Genomic DNA, 22,414 nt, shown 5'->3' on the forward strand with positions numbered 1-22,414 from the left:
ACATTAATTGCCAATAGATAGAATTGGACGTGTACTAACAATCCAGATTTTTTGTTTCATACAAAGAGATTCAGTTGGAAAATACAGTAACATATTGGCATTGACCCTGAACCAGGATACATCCTAAAAATCCAAAAAGAAAATATGGAATGTTTCAAGTTTTGTGAAATTATTTGTTTCAGTACAATAAGATTACCGTATAATGACGGTGAACATGGCTATATCATCGCCTTCATAAAGATCCCATGTGTCCCAGCATTACATACAGATATGAGAACCAATATGACATCTTCTGTCTTCCAGTAGATGTCCACTATGTGGATTTACGGCGCAATTTCAATTTCTTGCTCTCACACCATAATCTGAATTGTCCTTACAAAATACACAGCTAAGATTAAGAGTAATTTTGCTACAAATATGGGCAAGAGCTTTCAATACATAAAGGTGATGTAGTTGATATTTTCACCCTTATCTGTTTCTTAACAGTTTACAACTCATAATTACTGCAAAAGTCCTTTGATAAACATTTTAAATCTGTTCCATAGATCCTGACAAAACATCAGCTTCTTTCATTGTCAGTGTCAGCTCAAACTACACAGCTTCTGTGTGTTTACTATTTGTCTCTTGCCACTTTCACTCTTGTACTGGAGTCATGAAATGTTCAAGAGATGTTCTGGAGCTATGGCATATCAAACACAAATGTCCAAAATATTCACTCCAGACTTCTTGCAGAGAAAAAGGCTCACATTAAAATTCACGAGCAACCTGTGGGAGGATCTACAATGGTCAGCACGAGTCAGAGAGTCCGCAGACATCTTGCAATTGTTAGAACTTTCTATTCAGGTGTAAAAAATCTCAACATGATGACAACTGGACAATTATGCTAAATGCCTGAAAAGCTTCTGCTGCTTAAGAGGGTGACTTCCTCCTGCAGTAAGTCAAGATGGCTACTGTGAAAAAGTTTATTACAAGTGCTAACCTGAATTTACAGCTGTGTAGTGACTGTATAGTGACCTATTATTTAACAAGCAAAAGTCAATGCACAACACTAAATATAGACACTAATAAAATATAGCAATTCATTAAAAAGCTTTTCAGACAGTTTTCAGTAAATCGTTTCTATTTGACAATACACTTATTTAGGCTATTAATTTTGTAAGACATACCGACTCCAAAACCTTAGTATCCTGAGACCCTCCCAGACTCAGCCACACATGTTCATGTTTTGGACACTCCAGAAAGGATTAAATTGAGAATGATAGAAAGAAAAAAGGAGTTGTGTGTGAAGAAATCAAAGGTCACTGGCCCGAAGCTAAAAGAAAGCAGGATGAGGACCAAGAAAACCTTCAGTTTCTCGTCAGAGAGACTGACATAATAAGGTTAGCTTAACTGAAGGTGAACTTAAACTTTACGGTTCATAATTTTATATTTAACATTGTATTTACATGAACCTGGATTGCGCCAATTTAAAAAACAATGGTGTGATATTGCCGCTGTTATAACAGTTACTTACCAACAGAGGGACCTAGTGTGAAACAAACCATGTTGTGCCACATGTGGAACTACTCGGTATGCATGTGAAAACCAGAACAATGGAGGGAGACAGGAAATGAGCCTGGGCTGTGTATGAGCAACTACTATCCATCGTTCTGAGACCACCTCTGTTATAACCACACATAATCATTGTTTACCACGGTTTCTTTGGAACTCTAAAGTTCAAATATCTGTGTGTGTCCGTTTGTTAAAGCAAAAACCCGAAACCCTGCTCCAGTAAGCTAGGGATCTAGTTTACATTCAGTATATACATATATATAGAGAGAAATGTATATATATCTATATTCGGCCTTGGTCCCTCTGGTCGTCCCAGGATTGTCATCGAGCAGTGCCTACACCACGCACAAGACAATCCAGACTCTTTTCATGTGTCGTTCCACGAGGGTGGAATGACCTACCGAGCGCTACCAGAACAGGGGCGTCCCTGTCTATCTTCAAGAAATTCTTGAAGATCCAGCTCTTCAGAGAACATCTCCTACCCAAGCACTTACCCTGTACTTCCCTAACCCTCTACTGCACTTTCTGTACTTTCTGCCTGCCCTCTATCTCTGCACTGTCACCCCAACACCTCTGTCAGACTAGTGGTGTCCTTCTACGTAGCTTATTGTTAGCTTTGATGTTATCTGTAATGTTATATCCTCTTTTGTAAGTCGCTTTGGATAAAAGCGTCTGCCAAATGCATAAACATATATTCATATGTATATATTTACATCACTGATTTTAGCACTTAATGCTAAAATCCTATTCGAATTTGAATAGGATTTTAGTACATGTATTAATCTATTATGCGTATGTGATGAGGCAGAAGGAGGCAGCTGTTTAAACGTTTATATGTAGAACAGTCAGGATAAGCGGATAGAGAAATCATAGAGTAACAGCCATCTAAGTTTACAGTGTCAGGAGGCTTAAAATAGATAGATACATAGATAGATATATACTTTATTCATCCCGCACGGGGAAATTTACTTGTTACAGCAGAAAAGAAAGTGTAGTATACAGAATTAAAGTAAAAAAGGGCAGAAGCACAAAAAAAAAAAAACAAGAAAGAACTATCTATAACCTACACAATAAACAAGAAAACAATCAACCTGCAAAGAGACAACGTGCAAAAACAAGTACTGAGGATAAAAATAGTGGCGTGATATAAAAAGTATTGTAATGTAAGTGACCTTAATATAGGTAATATTGCAAAAGTAAGTGACCATGATATAAATAATACTGCAAGGTATAAATGAAATAAAAATATTGCAATGTTGTAAGTGGAAATACAAATGTTAAAAATATTAGAAATATAAATAAAGATAAAAATACAGCCATGGTGAGTAGTAGTGACATGAGCAGGAACAAGAAAACTACAACATTATCAGGTGGTGCAGGTGTTGTAGAGCCTGACAGCAGCCGGGATGAAGGACCTGCGGAACCTCTCCTTCTTACACCATGGGTGAACAATCTGCAGCTGCTCAGGGACCCCATAGTGTCATGTGAAGATCTACTTTAATGTCATTAGGTCCTATGGGAGAACTTAATGTGTGGGTGGCTATAGCTCAGAAAAGCAGGCATCTGCCAATAAATGTTTGGTGGTTCAATTCCCGGCTTCCCAAGAACACATATCGGGCAAGACATTACCTCTGATGCATCCACTGGTTTGTGAATGTATGTGAGAAAGAAAAAGCACTGTGTAGCCTGTAACACAATGTAGACTAACAAGTGTGTGTGTGTGTGTGAATGGGTAAATGTGGCTTGTTGGCTTGTAGTGTGAAGTGCTTTGAGTGGTCAACTAGATTAGAAAAGTGCACTATAAGTACAGTCCATTTACATTTTAGTTGTTAAGGTGTCAACAGTCAAAAAACCCACTACCTCCAAATTTACGAGTGAAAGTGTTTCACTGGTATTCAGCATCAAATGAAATTGGCATGGTTCTAATGGAACACAATACTTAGGTGTACACTCCAATTTTTACTGAAAATGCTGCGTTCGGGGATCCAAATATAGGTCAAGCTAGGGGTGGGCGATATGACGATATTAAATCGTGAACGATTGCAACGTGAAGATGATACGTAACGATCTGTCAAACTCCACAGATCGTGGGATCGTCTAGGGCACATTCTATAAATTGCAGTTCTATGCACCAGACTTATTACGTCGTCAACCTGACCGACCAATCACAGCGAATTACGGGCAGTGACACGCTTTCTTACCCGCCTCCTTGTTTGTGTGTGTAGCAGTAGCTGCATGGAGAGTCATGGCTGAAAGCCAAACGGAGGAGTTTCCACCTCCACCTCCACTATATGGAATTGGTTTGGATTTTCCGCAGCTGATCAAGCACAAGCAAATTTAATTTGCAAAGTTTGAATAGAAACGGTTCGCACCCCACATGACGAACCTGTTCAATAACTTGAAGAGGAAGCATCCCAAACAATATGCTGAGAGCCAAACGGAGGGGCCTGGCGGCACCGGCACCGCAGGCGGAGGCAGCAGCTAGCGTAAGACCAAAACAGACAACATTAACACAGGCATTTGACAAAGGCACTCCGTATGACAAGTCAAGGAAGTGATAGAAAGAGGTAACAGAAGCAGTTATCTTTTATCTTGCAAAATATATGGTACCAGAACGGTAGAAAAGGAGGTGTTCGAACGCCTGCTTCAAGTAGTTGACCTGCGGTACGAGCTGCCCAACCGAAAATACTTCTGCAACACTGTCTGTTTTTCACTTTTCAATTTAAGATTGTGATAAAATCAAATCGTGATTTTATTTTTAAAAAATCGTGATATATTTTCGCCATATCGCCCCCCCAGGTCAAGCTTAGTTTTTCTTTACAGACACATTAACCAACTATAACATCTTGCATGGAGTTTCAGAAATTCCCAGCAACAACTCATGAATAAAAAGAGAAGAGATTGATTCATTTAACTGTCTGAAAGACAGCTGGCAACTAACTCCACTGTGCTGATGTGTGGTGTTGATAATCGTCGTCCCATTAAAAATAATAACCTCGCCTAATTATCATAAGGCATGGTTACATGCATAGTTAGGTTTATCTATGGCTACAGTTCAACTTGGCGATGTAATTGGACCAGCAATGGACCACCATTCAAAAACATCTGTAAAAGCATGCAACTTCTTACATTAAAACCCCAAATGTCAACCTCCTTTTGGCACAGGATGATAAGAGCAGGGGACCTCCACCAAACAATCAAAATCTATTCACAACCAAAATCCACCCAGAAATTTGGTGAGTAAAGAAGAGGACCCACAGACAGACTGAAGCCTAATGGCCAAAGAACAGCTAGGTACTCACCTTTTGTTGTCCTATCTTTTGTCTGTCCACGTCCCTAACTGGTTCAGGTTCTGGAGATCCTGGTGGTCCCTCCCTAACCCTATCAAGCCTGCAGTCAGTGTGGACCTTAGAGGAAGAGAAGGAGGAAGCAGGGGAAGGGGGAGAAATAGATGAAGAGGAGGAGGAGGAAGCACCATGTGGGTGTGCAGGGAAGGAAGAGGGAGTAGTGGCAGTGGTATCCTGAGCCATGTTGTCACCATGGAGACGTAGTGTCTCCTGCCGCAACATCTCATTCTCTGAGGTGAGTTCTTGCCGCTCCCGCCGAACACTGGTCAGTTCCTTGGTGAGGGTGTCCAGTCGCTGCCTCAGCTGACGGATTTCATCACGTGCTCTATTACGTTCTGCACGAACCTGGTAAACATAAAAGATACTGACCAATCCAAGATGAACTAATCAGCTGCAAGCTAAAAGGTTTCCTCAACATTTACACATTTAGAAAAATGTTTGTTTTCCTAAAACACCTACTAAAATAGTATGTTTACAACATGAAGCACCGACACTGTGGACTTAAAGTTATCTAGTATGATTTTTCTTCTGATTCTGTGAAGAGCAGCCCACCTTACTCCACTTCTCTCTCCAGTTGGCAGTGCAGTCTGACCACCACCTCATGGTCTTCTCCATCTGGGCAGCTCTAGCTCGAGCCTCCTCCAGCTCCCTGAGCCTCAGCTCCTCCCTGCTCTCCCAATCTGCTCCAGCTCCCTCACCCATAGTCCCCAGAGAGCCCAGCCCAAGACCTCCAAGCCCAGGCGACAGCAACAATGGAGGGCTGGAACTAGGTGTCTCTCCAGTAGGGCTTGGGGTGTGGGTGAGGCTGTCGGGGGAGCGGATCCCCCTGTCTGATCCCAGACCAAGGCTGCACATCAGTCCGCCTCCAATTGACTTACCATCTTCAGAAAGGTGGGGGCTGGGAGTGTGATTCATGAAGGCAATAATGTGGACAAGGATAGTAAGGAAGATGAAGGAATGGGAGGTGTCATTAACACTGAGATTCAGGAGAGCATTTTCCTCCTTGGTCACTAAAAACAAAGCAGAAGGACAAAATGTATATTAGTGGAAAGTGATGTTACCTTATATTTTGCATGTTTGTGCAGTGGAAATTAGGCCTTTCTGAGTATAAAATTTCAAGGATGTTCAGAAAAAAAATCTAACTTTACAACACAGCAAAAGATCAAGGAAATCATTGACAGACACACAATGCTGTCTTAATGGAGATACGATTGATGGTCGTCCAAACATTTAGGACATTTTGTTTGAAGTATACTCTAATGGAATAAGCTAATTGAGGGCCAGAGCTGGTTTGTACTTTTGATTTTTGTGATTACAGCAATATGCAAAGAAATAGCATGTGTAAAAGACACCTGTGCTTGTTCATTGATGAGCCAAGATCTCATGATCCCACAAGACATGGAAACCACAGAGCAATCTGCAATTGCTGCAGTGCTCCAGTGTGTGGTTCTATAAAGGCTACCTCAAATTAGCCTTTTGAGCAGCATCTCCAGATAAGTTTACAGATGTGTAATCTGTCTTTTATATTGATAACCATGACATGTACTTGCATTGGGAACTGGGAATCAATCAGTAATGCATTATACTTTACTCACCACTAGAAACATGTAAAGTATTACCTTATACCCTGCTCTCTTTGAAATACAATGACTAATCACATTATTTCTCATTTGCTTGTACAAGTCCTATTCATCCTGGCATATCCTGTGAGAGCAAAGTAGCCTTGGGCATAGCATTATAGAGAATAAAAATGTAGTATAACAAAAAACTTGCTGGCACCTTTATTCAAAGCATGAACAGTCTTTAGACTGAGAATATGGCTTGACTTTTCTGCTTACAGAAGAAACACCCTGAAATCTTGAGTCTGCATCCAGCAGTGGCACAAGCCAACCAAATCAAGATGAAGACAGTCCTCCTCCAACTTCAACTTCTAAATGGTCACTAACCAATACACATCAAGTGGATCTGATAGATTATATTATTACATTAATTTCAAATGGTCTTCTCCCCCTTTCTACTGTTGGAAATAAGGATTTCATTAACATCTTGCAACTGGCCCAACCCTCATTCACAATGCCTACCCAAAGAGCTCTCAGAGAGATCCTTATTCCACAACACTCCGATTCTGTGAAAGCACATCTAGGTAATCTGATGGCAAACGCTGGCCATATTTGCCTAACACATTGATTTATGGTCAAATCGATCAATGAGGTTCTTTTTTGGGAGGACAGGCCATTTCCTGGTTGATTTCAATTTGACAGAGAAAGCTGTCACATCTAGCTTGGTTATTCCTTGTGTTAGAGGACTGAGACATGCAATCAAAGATGCAAAGATGACTGGGAACAAGAAGTTTGTGTCCATCTTACAAACCTCACTTGAGAGACGACTAGTAAAATTCGAGGCTATGGAATGCTATCAGATGGCTGCAACGCTTGATCCAAGATTTAAACTAGACTGGTGTAATAGTGAAGAACCAATCACAATCAAAAGTCTTCTCGCTACAAAAGTTGAGTCTGTATGTCCAAATGTCAGTGCCACCTCTGACATTAGTACTCCAACAGGGAAACGCCCCAGACTCTTTTCCTACATGGAGAGAGACTCAAAAAACTGCTGTTCCAATTGACACATCCACACATGAGCTCCCAGTTTACTCGAGCACACCATGTTTGGCTGAGGATGCTGATCCTTTATTGTTCTGGAAAGAAAACCAAAACGGTTTCCCAAACCTAGCTGTACTTGCATGTAAATATCTGGCCATACCCGTTTCCTCTGCAACTGCTGAGAGGATATTTAGTGTTGCAGACAAGATATTCAGACCAGAACGATGCCACCTCAATGACAAAACATTTGAGGAACTGTTGACCATTAGATGCCACATCTTTACTCAGTAAAGAACTTTAATAAATGATAATTGCATTTACCAAAACATTGTTTCGTTTGATTACTTGGAAATCAAGATATTGCTAATTATTCAATGTTAAGGGAATTTATGCTTAATGTTAGTGTCTCTACTGCCATTTGGAAGAAAAATGTATGTTAAAAGTATCACAGTCTCACTGATATGTGAGATGGAATTTCTATGAATTGCAATTAATTTAATTCCACTTCCTGTAATTCCAATTCAAATTCAAATTCAAGTCAACATACTGTAGGGCGGAGCCAATTCAAATTCTTTACTTGAATTTAATTAAATTCTGAATATTGTACAACCTTGGTATATAATACGTATTTTAACTTTATAGCAAGGCCGAATAGAGTATTGGCGGCGCGTTTTACTGACACAATCAAACAACGTGCAGTGACGCGGTCAACAAACAAAGATGTCGGCAGTGTGGAGCTATTTTAAAGTGTGGAGTCAGTAGAGCATGTGAACGGAGCTCAGCGGTAAGAATAGACTCACGGTGTGAGCGGTATCGGAGCGGAACTGGAGCGGCACGGAGTAATCGCTCTTTCCATTTGATATAAACTCGCTCCACGCTCCGACTAGATTTTGCTCGCTCCTTGTTCGCTCCTCGCTGAGCTCCGTTCACAGGCTCTGGTCGGAGAAAAGAACTGCGGTTTGCAACGACTGTTTTACCAAAGTATCCAAAGGGGGTTCCTCTGTAAGCACACTCTTATTGGGATTTACCTGAGCCTTCAGTTTACATTATTAGCATATTGTGACTAAGTAGCCTTGTGTCAAAAGGACAATATTTTATTTGTTGTGGGTTTATCCACTTTAGGTTTTTTGGGAATGCACTTCTAATGCAGGTTTTGTTTGAAGGCCTACAGAGTAGATATTTCTGAACTCAGTCATATAGGATTAATATAAATGTGAAGCTACTTGAACTAATATTCAAATGTCAGAATATTAAATAAACATTATGTTCTTTGAAAATCATGTCTAAAAATGCATTTTATTTATGCAAAATTTAAAAATAATGAAAAACTTAACCACATTCGGTATTGTCAGGGAATGGTGTGGAGGGAGGACCCGGATGCAGAAATTTATAAAGAAAACTTGATTTATTAACACACAAAACAAAAGGCTTGGCTGAGCCGGATTACAAAAAACTATTACTATGAGTAAGTAACAAAAAAAAAAAAACTTGGTATGAACAATGAAACTATGACTGATTAAGAACAAGTACAGACCAAGCTGACAACATGAACGGTAGTGATCGGTGGTAAGGATCTGACAAAGAACTGAGGGAACGTGGAAGCTAAAATACTGTGGTGATGGAGTGCAGCTGTGAAACAAAGACAGGTGACTTGAGTGAAATTAATGTGGCAAGGGAAACATAGCAAAAAACTATTGAGTAAAAATAAACCTAAAAACATGACATGACATGACAGAGCTCGCCTCCCCTCCTCCTCCTCCTCCTCCCTCAAGGATGGCTTCCAGACATCCCAAGGCCTGGGTGACAGGGAGGGGCTCTGAAGGGGCTTAGGGCCGGAGCCTGTCTGGCGGCTGACCAGACAACCAGTGACGAGGGAGCCGGTCCGGTGGCCGGCCAGACTTCCGGTGACGTGGGAGCCAGTCTGACGGCCAACCAGACGACCAACGAGAAGGAGGCTGTGTAGAAGGCCGAACCCCCTCCAGAGCAGCAGTGGGAAGAGGCGAGCCAGACGATCTGGCGGACGACCAGACGTCGAAGGCGCAACTCAAAATATGACATGGACTCCCTCAAGGATGGCTTCCAAACATCCCAAAGCCTGGGTGAGAGCCGGATTACAAAAAAAACTATTACTAAATCTATTACTATGAGAAAGTAACAAAACAAAACTTGGCATGAACTATGAAACAATGACTATGATTAAGAACGAGTACAGACCAATCTGACAACATGAACGGTAGTGATCGGTGGTAAGGATCTGACAAAGAACTGAGGGAACCTGGAAACTAAAATGTTGTGGGGAGGTGATTGGTGATGGAGTGCAGCTGTGAAACAAAGACAGTGACTTGAGTGAGTTTCAGGCATACCGATTATACTGGATTATACTATAGACTGCAGACAGCAACAAACCACAGTGAACAATAGTCAAACATGAACGAAGAAGCTGATGAGACCGCTTTGGTTGACCCCGTAGATGGGAAATTTTGTTTTAAAAAACAGACGGATGGAGTGGTCAGTAGCGTAGTAGTGGGTTGTGCATATTGCAGCTGCGTATTGAAGCTATAGTCCTTCCTGCAGTCGGCCCCGGTTCGAATCCTGCATCGGACGGTCTTTTACTGCGTGTCATTCCCCCTCTCTCTGCTTTCTGTCTCTTTTTATCTGTCCTGTCCATTAATAGGCATAAAAATAAAAATAGAATTTAAAAAAAAAAAAACGGACGGATGGATGGAAGAGTCGATAAGAGCATGTTTGGTTAACTACCACCTTGAAAAAAAAAAAAAACGACAATGTTTTGTTGCTTAAGCTTATGTTTTCAGTCATTATTCAAAGGTATACTAAAATCCATGTAAAAAAAATTGCACTGTTCTCAGGTCAAATATTTATATGCGATTAAAAATGCGGTTAATTTAGATTAATTAGATTAATTAATTACAAAGCCTCTAATTAATTAGATACTTTTTTTTTTTTTTTTAAATCGAGTCCCGGCCCTAAGATATATATATATATATATATATATATATATATTGTGTTTTGTGTATTTTCCTGTATATGACAATAAATCTGATCTTTATCTTGATCTTAATCTTAAATAACCAGATCACAGTTGCTCGTACTGGGAATCAATGCTCAATCCCTATGCAAATCTCAGAAAAAAAATGTTTTCTTTCAATGCAAATATGTGCTCATTTTGCTGAAATGAGTAAAAATAAGTCTGAGGTGCAGGGTCATGGCCACAGAGGGGTTTGTGTGTTTATAGCACTGATTCATGAGAATGTGACCATAAAAAGATAGAGCCTGCAGCTACAAAGGATTTCCCCCCGTGTTTGCCAAATATCTCTGTTGTATGTAGCAGTTTGTCAGAGTTAGTGCTTCTCTCTCTAAATGAGAACCAGTTCTGGAAACTTCTTTAACCCAGTGGGGTTGGCTGGGCCTCCAAGGCTAAACCACACACTGTAAGAAAAGAAGAATCTCCCTGAGATCTGACTCACAGTTTTTATCCACTTCTCACAATCTACACCAGTCTACCCTGTGGAACCCTCCACTCATAAACTTTCATTTCCTTCTCGAGACATGCGTCTTTGTGTCCACAAACCCTGCAACAGCAACTTTAAACTGCAATTCATAAGCTAAATTCAAAGCAATTCATAAACTGTCTATCACCATAATGGAAATCAGATTTTCATTAAAGCACCATTCAAGTGCTTCCTGTTCCTGCACTAAATAAGCAATGGATGAAGACAGTAGTTGTAAAATTGTACCCTGTGTCTGCCTGGGTGAAGAAATAAGGTATAATCTTTACAGAGAGGTCTCACAATTCTATGGAAGCTTTATAGGAAATGATTTTTTTGCAATAATTGAATTGATAACATTAACAATTTCTGATGAATAATCTTTCAACAGTTACTATTTCGATAATGCTTTCCTTTAGTTGAATAAATTTTTTATTGGTAGTAGGAAAGCTGGGTCTGCACAGTGGTGTGATGGTTGGCACTCTTGCCGCACAGTGAGAGGGTTCCAGGTTCAATTCCCAGCTGGGGCCTTTCTGTGTGGAGTTTGAATGTTCTCCCCAAGTACACATGCATTCTCTCAGGGTTCCTCCCACCGTCCAAAGACATGCATGTCATGTTAATTGGTGACTCTAAATTGTCCCTAGGAGTGAGTGTGACCATGGATGGTTGTTTGTCTCAGTTTGGCCCTGTGATGGGCTGGAAACCTGTCCAGGGTGTAACCTGCCTCTTGCCCAATGACAGCTGTGATAGGCTAGGATAAAATTAAAATACAATAAGAATAAACTGACACTGATAAAGAACACTTGAAAGCAGAAATTAAGTCCATTTGGAAAATAAAACCTGTCTGACTAGTCGTACTTGTAGCCAAATTATATATCGCCGGCACACGAGGCACCAACAATATATATTTATTGCGGACACATGTAGCGTGATGTGATAAGATATAAGGATTTATCCGAAAGTTCTCACTATCTGAATAAGCCTTATTTAACCTCGTTTTAGGGCACCACCTTCAATCAAAGGAAAAAGACGTATGTTAAATCAAAAATCAATTATTAGTGAAAATGAATAATTAATAAATTCCAGTCTCATATAGTCGCTACTCGTGAATTCTCGTTTTGTTGGACTCACACATACGTAAAGAACACATACACAAAAGCCGGTTGATTTGATATATGTATAAATTAACCATTTATTAAAATGACATGACCAAAGACATGAACCTTAAGACAACAGGAGAAATGCTTTGAATATGGATGATGACATAAGAAACACTTAGTGAATTGAAAAGAACTAAGGGGAGGGGATGGATGGATACCAGAATCATTCAAATAGTCTAGGTTTGTTACTATTTGAATTTAAAGGCTATCAACTTGGGTTAATTTATCATTTTTAACAGCAAATTCTCTCGACACCCACCGCATACCGTCTGAAATGTAAGAACAGGGCAGATCTTACGGTTAGGTCAGCTCCAAACCACAGGTAATCGCCAGCGGGTCCTTCTAGGTCTCTCTCGGTTACGAGTCTTGCGGCCTTCGTTGTGGTTTACTTTCAGGGACTGGACCGGTCGCTTTCATGCACCGGAGGGCTTCTGGTAGCTCGGAAGACGAACAGGATGGTGTGTCGGAATTCACCGCAAAGAATGATTAAACTGTCCAAGGGTCGAGTTGGTTTTGGTTATTGACCAACTCTGATGAGGTGAACTTAAATTCACCAAAGATGGACAAAGAGGTTGACAAGCTTAACGCTGGCTCCTTTTGGTGATCAAAAATAGGTGAGGAAGCTGCAGCAGCAGAGTTTAAAACGTGCTATAAAAAGGAGACAGGATGACGGACGAACAAAAATGTATCTTTCTACCACATTCTTCCCTTTCTGTCTTTGTTCGGACCTTCTTCTTCCATCTCATCTTCCTCTCCTGCCATTTTCAAAGACTCTCTGCCAGACTCTCATTCCATCAATCTTAAAATTCTCTGCTCTTCATCGTCTCATCTGATCTGGACTCCTCTGGACCTTCAATATTCTCTATTCTTCCTCGCGGTTTCCGGAGTTCAATTCGCAGAGGCGGGGCATGACGTAGGCCTACGCTATACTTGTTAAGATATAAAGGGTAAAGATATAGAATAAACTAAATAAAGACATCAAAACAACATAACATAACATAACATGATGGTTATGAGTCTCAAAATTCAGATGGATATCTGTAAAATTATGACGTATGAATAACGAACCAAACAATATTATTTTCCTGTGTTAAACACAGAATACAATAAGAAACAGCTGAAGCATTGGTTAACAGTTGCATTATTTCATATAAATGTCACATGTCATATGCAAGTTGACTTAATTTTGGGTTTAACTATTCAGTACTACGGACCACTCGGGGGCAATGTGGCTCCATAAGCTGATTAGTCATTTTCCAAAATAATACTTTTTTCGTATCCTTCCAAGTACAATCATGAAAAAGGTATTAAAATGCTGCTTGTGATATCACTGAGAACATGAAATAACTTGTACAAAGATATAAAGCACATTTGATACAGTTTCAAGATTCAGCAAAAAAAAAATATTCTGAGTGAGATCCTTTTGAGAGGTCCATGCTGCGACTGTCTCTGGCTTGAGTCAGAGTCAGGGCAAACTGTCACCATTGTTTACATTGACCCAGACAGGGTCGGAAGGGTCCTTTTCTGGTTTTCCCCAATACTCTCCTGAGAGGGTCCGTTGTTTGTTTAGCTTAGTTAGCACTAAGGTATTAATGCATTTATCTAAATTTATGGCACAGGTCTGTGGAAAGAGGGGCTGAGAAAACTCCCCCAAAATGCTTTCATGGGCAAAGGTTGTTGTAAATTGATTTTCTTTGATGTTGAAATCCCCCATCTGGTATCTCCACACTGACCATCCCCACAAAAGAATGTTGCAGTCATTTAAAATCCTAAGTTTGTATTAAATTCCACACTTGAGTTCGCTACATAGTTTATACTTCTCCGTCATTTAGATGATGTAGCTACGTCGACGTGGACCCCTCCACCACCTCCAAAAAATTCTAACTACCGTATTTTCTGCACTATAAGGCGCACATAAAAAACTCAAATTATCTCAAAAGCCAAAAGTGCGCCTTATATTCTGGTGCGCATTATATATGGACCAATATTGAGCCACAACAGGTCTCGCAACAACGGTAAGCAGCCGCCGACTTCATTTTCTTCTGTAGAAGAAGAAGCCTGTGTGCTTCTTGTTCACCGCACGCGGTGCATGCTGGATATATACCGGTATATATAATCCATTTCCATTTGTTTTTTATGTAAAGACCCCAAAATGGCTCCTATTAAGAGACACGCATATAACGCAGAGTTTAAACTCAAGGCGATCAGTCACGCAGAAGAACACGGGAATAGAGCAGCAGCGAGAGAATTTAACATCGATGAATCAATGGTGCGAAAGTGGAGGAAGCAACAAGATGACCTACGCCAGGTAAAGAAGACTAAAAAGAGTTTCAGAGGGAATAAAGCGAGATGGCTACATTTGGAGGACAAACTCGAACAGTGGGTTGTTGAACAGAGTGGCAGGTAGAAGTGTCAGTACAATCACTATTCGAATTAAGGCAACCGCGCTAGCAAGCGAACTTGGCATTAATGACTTTAAAGGCGGTCCTTCTTGGTGCTTTCGGTTTATGAAAAGACGTAATCTCTCCATCCGCACACGGACTACTGTTTCACAGCAACTGCCAAAAGACTACCAAGAAAAGCTGGCCACTTTTCGCACATATTGCAACAACAAGATTACTGAAAAAAAAAATCCGGCTAGAGCACATCATCAACATGGACGAAGTTCCACTCACCTTTGATATTCCCGTGAACCGCACTGTGGATAAAACGGGAGCACGTACGGTAAATGTTCGCACCACAGGGAATGAGAAGTCATCCTTCACTGTAGTCCTCGCTTGCCAGGCTAATGGCCGTAAACTTCCCCCCATGGTTATTTTCAAGAGGAAGACTTTGCCAAAAGAAAACTTTCCAGCCGGCGTCGTCATCAAAGCTAACTCGAAGAGATGGATGGATGAAGAGAAGATGAGCGAGTGGTTGAGAGAAATTTACGTGAAGAGACCGGGTAGCTTTTTTCACACAGACCCGTCCCTGTTGATCTACGACTCCATGCGCGCCCATATCACAGATGGTGTCAAAAAACAAGTGACGAACACCAATTCAACACTCACCGTCATTCCGGGTGGATTGACAAAAGAACTCCAGCCGCTAGATGTCTGTGTCAACAGGGCTTTCAAAGCTGGACTGCGAACTGCGTGGGAACAGTGGATGACAGAAGGCGAACACACGTTCACCAAGACAGGTAGACAGCGCCGGACGACATACGCCACCATCTGCCAGTGGATCGTAAATGCATGGGCTGATATATCAGTCTCAACTGTGGTCCGAGCTTTCAGGAAGGCAGGAATTGTCACTGAACTGCTGGACAGCAGCAACACTGACTCGATCAATAACGACTTCGAAGAGACGGAGCCGGGCATGTTGAATCCCGTATTCGCCCAGCTGTTTAATTCGGACACCGAAGAAGAAAAATTCCTGGGATTCGTGGATGAAGTATAACTTAGTAAAGTGAGCTTTACGTGTTTATTTTGTGTGTTGTGTGATATTAATGTTTGAGCAACGTTGAGTTATTGATATATTGTTATTGCTTTGCACTATTTCGAGTGTTACTATATTTTGATTATTATTATTATTGAATCGAGGAAAAGTCCCCCCCACACACACACACACACTATGTGGAGTGTATTAACATTGCACTACATGTTATACCTTAAACTAAGCTGGTTTGTAATCTATTAATAAAGTTGAACTGACCTATCTGACTGTTTTGTTGACATTCCCTTTAGCGCAGCTCTATCTAATTGATGCATAAAGTAACCCCCAGCCTCTACTAATGCGGTGCGCTTTATATATGGACAAAGTTTTAAAATAGGCCATTCATTGAAGGTGCACTTTATAATCCAGGGCGCCTTATGGTGCGGAAAATACGGTACACGTCGCGTAGATGCGGGCCGTAAGGGCTGTGATTGGTGATTACTGGCTGTATATGGCGAAGAAGCTCATTGACATTCGAAATTATCAAAAGTGCATTTGTTCATGCAGGTTGTAAATTCACACCAGTGAATATGATGCAGCTTTTAAATTAAAGGCGATCAATCGGAGATGAGATTGTGAGACCAACAATGAAGAGACTGAAGTGAGTGACGAAGTTCTGAGGCTGTTCAATTTGGATACTGAAGGAGATTACTTTGATGGTTTTAGTGCGCAAGAGGAAGATGTAGAACTTGACGATGACTTTTCCTGGTAGGCTACTGTCTTTCTTTTTTTTTTAAAAAAAACAGCTGTTTTAAAGGCACTGTTTAAAAAAAAAATTATGTGTGTGAGTGAATGGGTAAATGTAGCATGTAGTGTTACAGCGCTTTGTGTAGTCAACTAGACAAGAAAGTACAGCCCATTTGCCATTCCTGAACATTCCTGTACGAGAGCCAATGCTCTGCCTGCTTACAAAAAGGACATTTCTATGCAAGTGCATATAGCTGGCACAAAACTTATATTCTGGACCAAATTTCACATGGATGATCACTTGGTACAGTTGTTATAAATAGGCTAACAGCGCTAAACCCTCCCTTACTTATTTCACATTGAAATTTTTTTTTGCATTCTACACAAGTTACATTTAAAAAACTACTCCTACAGCCTTCATCACAGAGGCCTGAAAAATGGTCCATATGGTCATAAGACATATGTGATTAAAAGTTATCAAACGTTTTCATAAATGGGTGTGGCGGTCCCTCCAATGTTTCCCCATGAAACAGGAGGTCTATAGATCTACCACATTTTACATCCAATCTGCACCAAACGTCATACATATGTTCATATTCCATCCATTTTCTATACCGTCAATCCGTTAATCGGGTAGCAGTCCATATGTTCATATTGAGTTCCTGAATAGATTTACACAACATTATTTTGTCATCTCCATAGCACCACATGAAGTCTTGTTTTTTGCTGCTGGACTTATTACTCTGACATCATAGACCAGACCTACTTCAAATGGTAAATGGACTTGTACTTGTATAGTGCTTTTCTAGTCTAACTGACCACTCAAAGCGTTTCACTACATGCCGCATTCACCCCACTCACACACATTCATACAGCACGTCTTAACTACTTAACTACGTGCTTTTTCTAATCATTCATACACATTCATACCCCAGTGATACACTGGGAGGCAACGTGGGGTTCAGTATCTTGCCCAAGGATATGTAGCCCGGGGAAGCCAAAGTCGAACCACCGACCTTCCGATTGGTGGGCGACTGCTCTTCCTCCTGAGCTACAGCCGCAAATGTGAGTTGAAGACAGATAACAAGTTGATGACGCTTCACTTACAAAAGTCATTATATATATATCTCATTCAAGTGGTACCAAAATCCCAGACTGCCTCTCTGTGTTACAGCAGAGCTGAAGAAACCTCACACATACAACTTTTGCAGTGTCGTTCTTAATATTCATTAACTTGTGCAGCATTCTTCTTTTACTATCAGGTCAAGTTGATCCAGAGCAGTCCTCTCCAGGAAGCCAGTCTTTTTTATCAGTTTGTTCAGTCTTTTTGAGTCAATAAAAGAAACTTAGGCTGGCCCTGATGCTCCTGCCTCAACAGATGGCTGCAAAGCAGATTGCACTCTCCAGCAACATTTTGGTGCAGACATTGAAGGACCTTAGCTTCCTCAAAAAGTACAGTCCATTTGGTCCTTTCATGAAGACAGCGTCAGTGTTGCATCTCCAGTCCAGTATGCTGCCTCGGTAGACGCCCAGGTATCTGTATTCCTCAACCACCTACGCCACTTCACATAGGATGGAGAAAGTGGCTTATTTCTGGTCCTCCTAAAATCCATAATCATTCATTTATCATTTGATGCTCATATAAAACTGGTTTCTAGGACTGCCTTCTTTCACCTTCTTAATATTGCTAAAATCAGGAACATCCTGTCTCAGGGTGATGCAGAGAAACTAGTTCATGCATTTGTTACTTCAAGATTATTATTGGGCTGTCCCACATATTCTCTGAAAAGCCTCCAGCTGATCCAAAACGCTGAAGCCAGAGTTCTGATGGGAACTAACAGGAGAGCTCATGTTTCTCCAGTTTTAGCTTCTCTTCATTGGCTCCCTGTTAAATTCAAAATAGAATTTAAGTTTCTTCATATCTTCATAGCTCCATCATATCTTAAAGATCTCATTGTAAGGTATTTTCCTAACAGAGCACTTTGCTCCCAAACTGCAGGTTTACTTGTTGTTCCCAGAGTTTCTAAAAGTAGAATGGGAGGTAGAGCCTTCAGTTATCAGGCCCCTCTTTTGTGGAATAAGCTGCCAGTAAATGTCTGGGAAGCAGACACCCTTTCCACTTTTAAGATTTGGCTTAAAACTTTCCTTTTTGATAAAGCTTATAGTTAGGGATGGCTCAGGTAATCCTGAAACATACCATAGTTAAGCTGCTGTAGGCTTAGACTGCTGGGGGACCTCATCTGTCACACATTTCCTCACTTTGCTCTCTTTTTCCCCGTTTAATTTCACAATTGATTTTATGTACATGTGACATTATTGTGATTATTAACTTGTGTTTCCCTGTTCCAACAGATATCCTTTGAATGGCGTTATGGTGTTTTTCCCCCCATTTTTCCCTCTTTTCTGTCTTCTCAAACCCCAGTTGGTCGAGGCGGATGGCCACCCTTCCTGAGTCTGGTTCTGCCAGAGGTTTCTTCCTGTTAAAAGGGAGTCGTTCCTTTCCACAGTTGCCACAGGCACGCTCAGGACGGGAGATTGGACTGAAGACAAGTTTCGGTGCAATCTGTTGGTTTCCTTAAAAATTCATATCCTAGGAATTTTTTAATTGGCTCTATATGAATTAATTGGATTATGATTACAATGAATTGAATTCCAATTGGCTTGAATTGGACTATATTACTTAAGTGCCTTGAGATGACAATTGTTGTAATCTGGCGCTATATAAATAAATTGAATTGAAGTAAAAATGTGACTGTGATTAACTTTATTAAGCCTTTTTCACTCTATTCCAAAACACATGCGGCCAATCTTTAATTTCAAAGTGTTCTGGAAAAAATAATATATTTATATTCTGTATAGTAGTTTGGTTTGATAGTTGCATAACAGCAGCCTTAGTTCTTCATAAAAATCCTCCCAAATAAAAGTAAAGATCTGCCTTTTTGTGTTAGGAATGTCCTAACAGAACTAGGCCTAAAAGAATGAATGCTTGTGACCCCCAACAATAAACAAAAAGAATCACAGAAGTCCTTTGACACCAACCAGCACAGCCATCTGCTACTCCAATTCCCCTCATCTGGAAGACAGATCATCTAGAGGCGACCAGAAGCAGTCAATGATATATGGTGGTTTCACTCAGACAGGAAGTTTGTGTGTGTATAAGTACATGTGATTATTGTTTGTGTGAGTGTGTTACAGGATAACAGCTTTACAATTGTTTGGGCAATCTCAGCCAGTTCAAAACAGTCACAAACAAACAAACATGTCCATGGCTTCAGAGGACAATGACGTAAATTACCATTACACTGACCCATGTCATTTTACCCGGATTTAAAGACGCACATAGTATGTGCTTTTCAAGTCCCAAAAAAAGGGGCTGGCAAATACATTTATGCTACCAGAACATGACTTATGCATGTGCGTGACTTATGCAAATACAAAAAACCAAACCAAAAATGAGCTAAAAAGAGTTTTATAAAATAACAAAAAGTTAATCAAAATACACAAAATTTGAAATCAAAAGTCAATCACCCCAATGCGCAATAACAGCACATGTACAAGTATATATGCGCACCACCTCGCCACAGGGGTCCCCCAAGGTTCAGTACTGGGACCTCTTCTCTTTGCCATATACACCAACTCACTGGGACAGATCATCCGATCACATGGCTTCTCATACCAATGTTATGCTGATGATACCCAGCTCTATCTGTCATTCCCACCTGACGACCACACGGTCTCAGCACGAATCTCAGACTGTCTCTCTGACATATCAACATGGATGAAAGTCCATCACCTCCAACCATACAACACAGCATCTGCATCCAAACCGAATCCCTATCTCTTGCTCCATCAAAGGTTGCTAGAAACTTGGGTTTCATGATTGATGACCAACTAACCTTCAAAGATCACGTTACCTCGGTTGCTCGTTCATGCCGCTTTGCATTACTAAGCATAAGAAAGATCAGACCATACCTAACCCAACATGCCACCCAACTCCTGGTGCCCGCCTTGACTATTGCAATGCTCTCCTAACTGGTTTCCCAGCCTGTTCTATGAAACCTCTGCAGATGGTCCAGAACGCGGCGGCGCATCTGGTCTTCGATCAGCCTAAAAGAGCACACGTCACCCCTCTGTTCATTGAACTCCACTGGCTACCCTTAGCCACCCGCATCAAATTCAAATCACTGATGTTAGCCTACAAAGTGCTTAATGGAACGGCTCCCATCTACTTGAATGCTCTTGCAAAGGCATATGTCACAACTCGGTCCCTCCGTTCGTCCCAGGATGGTCATCTAGCAGTGCCTACACCACGCCTAAGACAATCCAAACTCTTTTCATGTGTCGTCCCACAATGGTGGAATGACCTACCGAGCGCTACCAGAACAGGGGCGTCCCTGTCTATCTTCAAGAAACTCTTGAAAAACCCAGCTCTTCAGAGAGCACATTCTATCCTAGCACTTACCTTGTACTTCCCTACCCCCTCTATCTTTGCACTTTATCTTTCTGCACTTCCTTCTATGCCTGCACCCTATCTCTACTCTGTCACCTCTGACAGAGTCAGACTAGTGGGTTCCTTCTATGTAGTTTATTGTTAGCTTTTTATATAGCTTGCTTTGGATAAAAGTGTCTGCTAAATACATAAACATAAACATATGCTGAAGCATTTGAATAGATGTAGTTAACTTTCTGTGACAGAGGCAGAGCAAAGCCATTTCCCTGCTTGTTCTAACTGAAACTCTTCTGCTAGCCATAATTATCAGTTCCTAAACAAACACAGCTAAACATAGACACACATACTGGCTGTGTGACACATAATGTCATACAGGCTGTAGCTCAGGAGGAACCACCAATCGGAAGGTCGGTGGTTCGACACCCTCTTCCCCGGGCTACATGTCGAAGCCCCCCTCTTGGGCAAGACACTGAACCCCACATTGCCTCCCAGTGTATCATTGGGGGTATGAATGTGTGCATGAGTGTACTAGAAAAAGCACGTAGTTATGTATCGTAACTACGTGCGAGACGTGCTGTATGAATGTGTGAGTGGGGTGAATGCGGCATGTAGTGAAGTGCTTTGAGTGGTCAGTTAGACTAGAAAAGCGCTATACAAGTACAAGATTGAATCTAAGTACTCAGATTGAAGCACACTCCCTCCAAGAATACAAAACTGCCTAAACTCGAGAAGAGGAGAATTGTAAACCATGCAGAAATAGAAATGACATGCCATCGTGTAAATGACATAAATAATACGAGGCTATTTATTTTGTTTTATAAAGTATAGGCCTGTTCTATAGGAGAGGCAACCTTAAATGACTTCTGTTGTGATTTGGCAGAAAGAAAAGAATTGAAAAACATTCAAAGTTCCTGACATTTTCTTGTGTTTTTCTGGTTTAGTTTTATATTCTTGTTTCTAGTTTGTTTAGTTTCCATAAGTTTCAGTGTCATTTCCTGTTTCCCTCAGTTTCTAGTTCCACCCCCATCTCCCGTGTTAATTCTCCTCAGGTGTCTCAGATCAGTAATCATCCTCTCCTCAGCATTTAGTCTCCTGTTGTCCTTTCATTCTTTGTCAGATCCTCACCGTCATTCTCGCCGACACCCCTGTAGTTTACCATTTGTCTGTTTCTCGAGTTGCTAGTTTTTCCCAAGTTTCCTTCCGAGTTTTTGTATAGTTTAGTGTCGTTAGTTTTCTTGTGCCTTTTCTAGTTTCTAGTTTTCTCCAGCATTGCTGTCATTTTGATTTTTGAAATTAACCTGTTGATTTTGAAGTTCTGCCTCTGGGTCCTACCTTCCTGCTCCCGTGTTTTCTAACAGAAAACATTGCATAAAAGAAATTGGAGGGGCCGGGCACCTGCCTAATATAATGGTAGGGAAAACATTGAACAGGAAAACTACTCAGTGTGAAGATGTTTGTCTGGCAGCATAAAAACAGAAGTTAAAACTTGAAACAGAGGCAGCAAAGGGGGCTGTGTGGCGCACAGCAGAGTCCCGCCCCAATCCGTGCACACACTGGCCATTAAACTCCCACCAGCGGACAGAGAGCATGCATTGGAAAATCTGTAGCATCAACCTCCTGAAAAGCAAACAAAAATATC

The 22,414-nt window shown here is 40.9% G+C and overlaps 1 protein-coding gene across 1 annotated transcript in view; it reads right to left on the reverse strand.

Annotated features, from left to right (window-relative positions):
- The window catches only part of ccdc102a (coiled-coil domain containing 102A), a 65,283-nt gene that overhangs the window by 37,790 nt on the left and 5,079 nt on the right, over positions 1-22,414 (reverse strand). Inside the window, exons 2-3 of the mRNA XM_072381051.1 lie at positions 5,451-5,908; positions 4,854-5,243 (exon numbers count right to left, since the gene is read on the reverse strand). Of these exons, the coding sequence (XP_072237152.1) occupies positions 4,854-5,243; positions 5,451-5,813 (753 nt within the window). The 5' untranslated portion in view covers positions 5,814-5,908. The remainder of the gene's footprint in view (positions 1-4,853; positions 5,244-5,450; positions 5,909-22,414) is intronic.

The sequence above is a fragment of the Leuresthes tenuis genome, unplaced genomic scaffold (genome assembly GCF_036924035.1).
Source record: "Leuresthes tenuis unplaced genomic scaffold, fLeuTen1.0.hap1 SCAF_2, whole genome shotgun sequence".
NCBI classification, from domain to species: Eukaryota; Metazoa; Chordata; class Actinopteri; order Atheriniformes; family Atherinopsidae; genus Leuresthes; species Leuresthes tenuis.